The sequence below is a fragment of the Littorina saxatilis genome, linkage group LG1 (genome assembly GCF_037325665.1).
Source record: "Littorina saxatilis isolate snail1 linkage group LG1, US_GU_Lsax_2.0, whole genome shotgun sequence".
NCBI lineage: Eukaryota > Metazoa > Mollusca > Gastropoda > Littorinimorpha > Littorinidae > Littorina > Littorina saxatilis.
This window is the reverse complement of record NC_090245.1, coordinates 44100283-44108915: the sequence shown is the minus strand read 5'-3', so window position 1 is coordinate 44108915 and position 8633 is coordinate 44100283. Positions and strand designations below refer to the sequence as shown.

General features: G+C 41.1%; 1 protein-coding gene across 1 annotated transcript in view; it reads left to right on the top strand.

The window, feature by feature from the left end:
- The window catches only part of LOC138970705 (uncharacterized), an 8811-nt gene extending 440 nt beyond the window's left edge, over positions 1–8371 (top strand). Inside the window, exons 2-3 of the mRNA XM_070343192.1 lie at positions 2738–4291; positions 5593–8371. Of these exons, the coding sequence (XP_070199293.1) occupies positions 2750–4291; positions 5593–6267 (2217 nt within the window). The 5' untranslated portion in view covers positions 2738–2749 and the 3' untranslated portion in view covers positions 6268–8371. The remainder of the gene's footprint in view (positions 1–2737; positions 4292–5592) is intronic.
- The last annotated feature ends 262 nt before the right edge of the window (positions 8372–8633 follow it).

The following is an 8633-nucleotide window of genomic DNA, read 5'->3' as shown; positions in this document are numbered from 1 at the left end:
TGCAACAGGTTTGACGGAAAACCGGTTTCTGATTAGAAACCGGGTTGTGTTTCAACAGGGGGAAATCCCCCTGATTTTTTTTAAATGCTTTCGTTGCAACGGTGTCTTCTAGTTCTACCGGACAAATAAGATTGTAAGCTGTTTAGCTTCTGAAGGCAACGGTGAATTATTATGGTGTAGCATCAGTAAAATAATGTAATGATGTTGGCCCAATGATGTTAATTTGTTATCAGACAAATACTTACTAACTTAGCCTAAAGGCACAGTACATCTCCCGTAAACCATCACAAATACTGTCAGGCTTTTACACACAGTACAAACACCCTTCCGTTTAAACCCTCAGGTGCCCTATGTAAAGAGCGAGCAATTTTCAATCAATCAATCAATCAATATGAGGCTTATATCGCGCGTATTCTGTGGGTAAAGTTCTAAGCGCAGGGATTTATTTTTTATTTTTATGCAATTTATATCGCGCACATATTCAAGGCGCAGGGATTTATTTATGCCGTGTGAGATGGAATTTTTTCAAGTTACACAATACATCACGCATTCACATCGGCCAGCAGATCGCAGCCATTTCGGCGCATATCCTACTTTTCACAGCCTATTATTCCAAGTCACACGGGTATTTTGGTGGACATTTTTATCTATGCCTATACAATTTTGCCAGGAAAGACCCTTTTGTCAATCGTGGGATCTTTAACGTGCACACCCCAATGTAGTGTACACGAAGGGACCTCGGTTTTTTGTCTCATCCGAAAGACTAGCACTTGAACCCACCACCTAGGTTAGGAAAGGGGGGAGAAAATTGCTAACGCCCTGACCCAGGGTCGAACTCACAACCTCTCGCTTCCAAGCGCAAGTGCGTTACCACTCGGCCACCCAGTCATAATTTCAAAGAATTAATTTTGCGGATTGTCTGATCAGTCAATCAGACGGTGCGTTTTGGCGCTAGACCTAACTTTTAAAATGTAAATAATTAATAATAAATTGACAGCTTGTTACACAAACATTCTTAAATCATAAAAGAATTATTTTTTCATCAAGACAAGATCAGTACAATTCAAAGTTTTGAAAGTTTGAAAAAAAAATAGCCCGGAAGCAGGGTCACGCAAGGCCGTGGTTTTTGTAGCAGACGACGGTTATGCCAATCGCCAGTTCCTCTGAACAGTCAAAAGCCATCGCTAGAGTTCGTGTGAATCGCAGCCGTTTGTTGCATTTAAATTCAGAGGTACATGTATAATAACGTGCTATTGCAGAGAAGCTTACAGCGAGTCGCATTGAAATCACAAACTGACGACTACATTGTGAAGAAAAGGAAACTGGATCACACAGGTTCACGATGGCTCAGGGGTAAGATAAACCACGCAAAAATAAATTCTTTGAAAATTGCTCGCTCTTTACGGAGAGCACCTAGGATGTTCTCAAGCGGTGAGTGTTTAAATGAAAGGGTGTTTGTACTGTGTGTAAAAGCCTGACAGTATTTGTAATGGTTTACGGGAGGCTTACTGTGCCTTTAAAAAAAAATGTTCGCCAATAATATACTACAGGTACAGACCAAGTGTATTATAAGTTACAATGTCTTATTAAAAATGTTTTAAAAGTATTGTATACATTTATATCCACTTCTCCCAATGATCATGCAGAATTGCTGATGTTTGCGCCTTTGTCCTCCAATCCTTGAGACACTGCATGGTTCAAGTAGGTAATCGGAAGAGGTGGATATTGCATAAACAAGCACTGCCGGTTTTGTATGCATGTGTGCATGCATGGTTCTGTTGCCATATAATGTATATGAATGATTACAAGTATGTGGCCATTTTCTCTATGTAATTCATCTTTCCATATTATATATATATAGTGACCACATATCTAGATAACAACCACTTTTGGTCAATCCCTCGGATAGACAGGTTCGACTCTACTGTTTTTAATTCTTGAATCTACCCCTTTTAAAAGTGATCAAATTTTTCTAAAAAGTGAACTTTTCTGTAAGGAGTGCTGAGGTCAGAAATGTCAAACAAAACGGGTTGTTTGACATGCTTATTTCCAATATATACGAATATAATGACTGAAACTTGAATATGGGGTATCATACTTTTCCACAAAAACACTACTGATGAAATGGGCAAATTTTAGAAGCCTTTCCGCATTTTCGGCAAAACGCTGCCGATTTCACGTAATGGGCAGCGTTTTTGCCGATTACGCGAAATGGGCAAACATGTTGCCGATTACGCGAATTCGGAAATTCCGTGAATTCGGCACGACATATATATATATATATATATATTAACAAATCAACAATCAAATGAATCCTCACTCAAAGAAGAGACATACTCATACAGCAACAATAAAGAACACACAACAGTTATTGCTGGTAAATTGGAAAAAAACTTCATACCAACTTTTGAAACAAATTTCAAGCATGAAACAGAAGCAAATATGAAATTAAATGTAAAAGTGATAAAAGGGACATGACTTTTTTTATTTTATATAACTGCGAGTGTGAATGAATAAATTATTAAAAATTCTAAGGACAAAAATTTATTATTTAGCTTAAACTAGTCAAATACCTGGTTTCATTTAGTTCTTTCTTAATGCTGTCAATCTTTTTATTTTGAGACATGTCTTCTCCAGCCTTAAAGTGGTTTTTTTGGTCTCATTTACTTGCATTTTTATGCTGTTTTGATCCAATGTGTCGATCTGACATGATTTATTTATCTCTTTTCATCCACAGGAATAACAAGCCATGGTTGTGACTAGAAAGCGAGCAGCGGAATCTCCCATCTCCTGTGGTAACATCAGCGGGTCACAATCCATCCCTCCCACAACAAGCGCTAGTCTTCTCACTTCTTCTGCTACCTCTGGCACGGCCAGATCCACTCCTTCAAGCAAGGCCAGTGCTCTGGTTTCCATGGACACCAGTCTTGCGACCTCCTACATGAATGCTGACATCAACAGGACACCACCTAGCTCACAGATCAATGCAGGTCTTCTGACTACCTCTACCAGTGCTGATTTTCCAGTGCCCTCCTCTTCTGCCTCCTCCAATATCAGTGTGGATGTTTGCTCTACCAAGTACACTAGCACAGGTCTCTTGCTTACTCCACAAGCCTCTGATGTTGCGACCTTAGGCATCGATTCGCAAACGCCCAGCTCTGGGGTCATCAGCGTTACAAGCAACAGCCAAACAGAGGTGTCTTCGACAATATTTCAGGCAGATGCCTCCAAAGACATAACTCAACTCAATCCTGGGTCAGAATTTGAAGGTTGTACTCACTCTGAGTCTGAATCAGTTGTACCGTCCTCATTGTCAGACACAAAGGCTGTTGGTGGTTCGACTGACAATGGAGAAGCAACATCTTCTTTCACCTTACCTGTGGTTCTCTCCCCTGCGTCGGGAATGGGAGAAGCTGAGCTCCCCTTTCCTGGCAGAATTTGCAAGTCTCAGCTTCAGGTAGTATCAAGCCCTACTGTTGCCCCAGGTCAGCCACAGCAAGTGAGATACAAGCTTGTGTACAACACGGTGTCACCAGCTTCTCTACCCTCCGCTCAACAGTCTGGAACGGCGTCAACCATCAACGTCAGCCCGACAGGCCTGTTCTCATCCAGCTTGTCCACCTCCCCTGCAGTACCTTCCAACGCCAACCTTTCTGCGGCAGCTTCCGTCCCCAGTGCCTACACCATCCTCGCCACTTCTCCAAACAAAAGCAGCAATGTGCGTCATATTTTTGTGCCCGTGTCGCGATCAGTGAGCACTCAGGGGGGGCCAGTAACAAGTCTTCTAGCCTCTGCTTCAGCTTCTAGCATCAGACCAGCTTCCAAACCCGCTAGTAGCGTGTTGAACCTCTCTGGGTCTATATTGGCTGACCTTGCTATCACCTCTCAGTCTGTGCCTATTCCCAAACCTGTTGCTTGGGGAGGGACTGCAACTGCAGGCATCGTTCCAGCTTCTGCCTCTACGTCACAACTTCTGTCGTCCAGTTTGCCTGTCAAACTGGTGTCTGCTAGCAGTGCTACACCAAAATTTGTGCCCAGGACCATGGTCAGCGTTGTGAATCTCAGTGTTCCCACACTGACGTCTCCTTCAACAGTTGCGGCAATTTCCAGCTCTCCTGCCCACGATGTGATGGCGTCTTCGCTGATGTCTGCAGTTCAAGAATCACCCAGCTCCAGGACCGAGGAGAAGGAGGCGACCATGATGTGGGACAAGAATTCAACTCTAATGCTGATTGAACTTTACAAGGAGCACAAGACTTTCTTTGAAAGCAAGCATTACAAGAAAAAATCTGTAAGTTTAGAATAATCATTTTAAGAATCAGGAGAGGCATTCTGAAAGATTTATTTTTTATCGCTTGAAATTTTAAAGGGTAGTTAAATCTTATGTGGAATATAATGTGCTGTTTCAGGGTTATGTAGATAGAAAGTACTAAATTAAATTTAAGTGAAACTGAATTTTGATTTTGAGAAGCACTACTTTTATATTTTAACTGCAAATGGTTGACATACGATATTGTATTTTATAAAAACAACTCACAGCAGTCTATACTTTTTGAATTAAGGCTTTTCCAAAATGTGCCGTTAATTTTGTTAAGTGTCCTAATATTTAATCTTTTGTGTGTGCATAGAGATTACCTGCATTTCAGTAGCTTCTGAGCATGTTAATATTGCGACAGTATTTTATAAATTGTAATTGGTGAAATATATGAGGTGGAAAAGTTTTACCTTCGGGTCCCACAAAAAAGAGACAGTTTCAGTAACAGTGTTTCTTTAAAGGCACAGTCAGCTTCCCGTAAACCATCAGTTTCTGGTCACAGACACTGTTAGGCTTTTACACTCAGTACTAATACCCTTTCGTTTAAACACTTGCCGCTTGAGAACATCCTAGGTGCCCTGCGTAAAGAGTGAACATTTTTCAAAGAATTTATTTTTGCGTGGCCAGCCGGATTGTTCAGTACCACAATTGGACGCCTCGTTTTGGCACTAGAACTAACTTTTAAAATCTTAGTAATAAATTGACAGCTTGTAACACAAACATTCTTAAATCATAAAAGAATTCTTTTTTCATCAAGACAAGGTCAGTACAATTCAAAGTTTTGACAGTTTTAAAGGCAGCCCAGAAGGGTCGTGTTTCTTGTAGCAGACGAATGTTCTGCATAGCGCTTGCTTGTTTGAAGCCAACCGCCGCCGATAAGTTCGTGTGACTCGCATCTGTTTGTTGTGCTTTAGATTCAGAGGTACACAATAACGTGCTATTGCAGATACAGCGAGTCGCATTGAAATCACAAAATGACATTGACAACTAAATTGTGGAAAAAAAGGAAACTGGATCACACGGGTTCAGGGGTTAGATAAACCACGAAAACTGGTGTGTGGTTTACGCGAGCTAAATAGCCATTCAAACCAACTGTGTCATTTAATGCTATTAAATGCTATTGCAAGTGTGTTCGATAAGGTTAGAACTGCTTTTTTCATGAGAAGATTTAAATCGTTCTGTAAACCATTTGAGACATACTGGGGCTTTAAATATGATACTTGATAATAGTTTTGCCTTTGGTATTTGACTATTCCATGTTTGTTTGGTGATCACAGGTGTGGGAACAGATAGCAGTCAAGTTACGTCAGGGCAGGAAAGGCTCTCCCAAGTTTTGCTGGAACCATGTGGAAAACAAATGGAAGAACATGACCAAGAAGTACCGAGACTGCATTGACATGAACCGACGCAATGGCACTAATCACAGGTGTCGTTTCCAAGACGAAATCGCGGCTGTCTACAGCTACAACCCAGACGGTGACCAAAAGGCTGCCGGTGAGGGGTTCCTTTCACCAGAGGCCGGTCAGAACGGCAACACAGTTGAGGGCAACATTTTTCTGAGTGGTTATGCAGGTCCGGTTAACGCAGGTATGACCAACAATTTATTTCTGCCCACAAAAAGAGAGAAGCCATCCACTGATGATGATATAGTCGGTGGTGGTGACGGACATGATGCGGGAATGTTCCTGGTGAAGAAGAAAAAATACCTGAAACTGGGCCCGCAGATTGGTCAAACTGCACCTAAACCCATCCTTCCCCAGCCTTCGCCTACCCAGCTCAACCTCGTCCAGAACAACAGCGACAATGAAATCGTGTCACTGCTGCAGCAGTTAAGGGAGGACCGCATTGGGCACGAGCGAACCAGGATGGATCGTCTTGAGGCCATGCACCGAGAAAAAATGAACATGTTTGGCAAGTTCCTGGACATTCTCAAGCAGTCCAAGCAATCTTGAATGATGCGACGAACGTTGTGGTAGAAAGTAAAAAAGATGTCAAGACAAAAACATGTTTTGCAACTGCCTTTTGAGATTATGAAACAAGTCATGGCAAACTTAAGGCTAAACTGTGAGAATTCTCAGGAAATAGCGGTATGACGCCTTGACCTTTTTTATTTACATTTCCTCATCGAGCAAATAGCTTTATACTGTTACAATTTACCAAAGACATACATGTAAAAGAGGATTACAATTACATATTGCAAAGGCTTCATGCAACTGTTGACAGAAGAAGGGAGATAACCGTTGTTAGTCTTCTGATGGCTAAGAGTTTTGTTTGTACATGTAGAATCTCTATTTCAATTATACAGACACCTTGCATGCAGTAGTTTACCCTTTGTCACAAGCACATGATCTTACAAGCCCCCAACCACCATTACCTTCAGTCGACAGTGGTGATACATATGCCCTTTGACCTTCTCTACAAATAAAATAAAAATAGAATACAGAATTCTGGGACAGCTGTTCAAAGGCACTAAGGCCAAACAAAAATATTTGTCATCATTTTGACGAGTTTTCATTCACAAGCACCTGGGAAATAAATCTCATGTTCCCCAGGCAATAAATCCCCGGTTACCATAGTTGCAGGAAGCAGGTTATACATGGATAATCAAAAGCAAACCCAATAGAAACGCTCGGGGATTCTTCGGCTCTTTTCATTGGTGTTTCCCCAGACCTAAACAGACGACACGACACTGCTTTGCAAAGTTCCAAAAACGAACTGGCAAACTGGCAAAAGTAAACAAAAAACAAAACTACTTCATGAAAGGTCATACATTCATCAAAAACAAATGAAACCTAGCGATATGTTTTGTCTTCTTACAGAGTCATGGAGTGCGTGTATCTGTGTTTCGATACACAGACGTTCGGAGAAACACGAACGTCAATTTCAAGTAAAACGACACCTGACACACACATTTTGACCCGTGCACAAGACGACGTATCGATAAACGAAGCACAAATAAGAAACAATAATAAAAGCAAAGAAAATAGCAACAAGATATGCAAACATCTAACAAAGCCGAGCAAGCAGAATGACAGGTCTAATGAAAAACAAAGAGGTACCGAGTCGGAAACAAGATCGCGATTCTTTCCTTCGCTGCACCTTTGACCAAACGTAGCTTCCACATTCGATCACTCAGCTTAATATTTACAACAGAAAGCCGAGGGGGTGGAATATCGAGATGAACCTACAGAACTGTGCATCCTCAAACCTGACATATTCATCCCAACATTTAATGAACTCAAAAACACAGAAAGTTGCTTTTACATGCCATCTTTGATTGCCAGTGGTTATTAAACCGGGACTCGTGTGGTTATCAGCACGGAACCCGTGTTTCAAAGCATGGCTCCCTGGGTTGATTGTGCACTTATTTTCTCACTACCAAAATGATGACAAAAACGATGTTTGATGGTTTGTTGACAGACCAGCTTTTTTGTCGGTCCTTGGGGGGCATATCGACTTTTGTTTCATATTTATTGACCGCGGCCTTCGGCCTTGGTCAATAAATTAATATGAAACAAAAGACGATATGCTCCCCCTCATACAGACAAAAAAGCTGGTCTGTCAACAGCCCATCAAACATCTTATAATGTTGGTTTAGGGTAACCCGACCGACCCTATTTATTGCCGCCGACCCTACAACCTTTTTTTGTCATTTCTCAAAAAAACAAACTTTTGGCACATTTTGCGAACCATACAGAGACTAAGGGAAGTAACCCCCTTTAAATTTGACAAAATCAAAAAAGATAAAATGTTAAAAAAAAGTCGACCTACCGACTCTATCTTTTTTGGTCACGTTACCCTAAACCAACATATATTTTTGTTTGGCCTAACACACTCAATTCGATTTTCAATACACATCTCAAAACCTTTGGAATAAATAAAATACAAGAATAACGAGTTCAGAAAATAAAAACAAGTGGAAAAATTGAAAATAAAAGTTACAAAACTTATTGCCAGTTACGCGATTCGAACCCACGGGGTCAGTGGGCGAGCACTCTACCAATTAGTTTAGTGGCTAGAAGCGCTGACCAACAAGTGTTCAGATATTTTTCTAATTGTCGTTTCTAGATAGTAAAATATGTGCTGAAAACGGTCAGCTATCGCACCATCAAGAAATCGGTTCCCTAGTACCCCTTTAAGGCTCTGGAACCACCCCGGGTGGCAATATCGGGTCACAACAAAGAGTGTTCCCCATAGCCGGAAAGAGCCTCAACCGTGAAAGATAGAAAGAAAGGTATTGAACAAAAAAGACGCACAACACCAATGTGAACCATTTGTGTTATCATACTTATATCAAAATATTGATGACCATGGAATA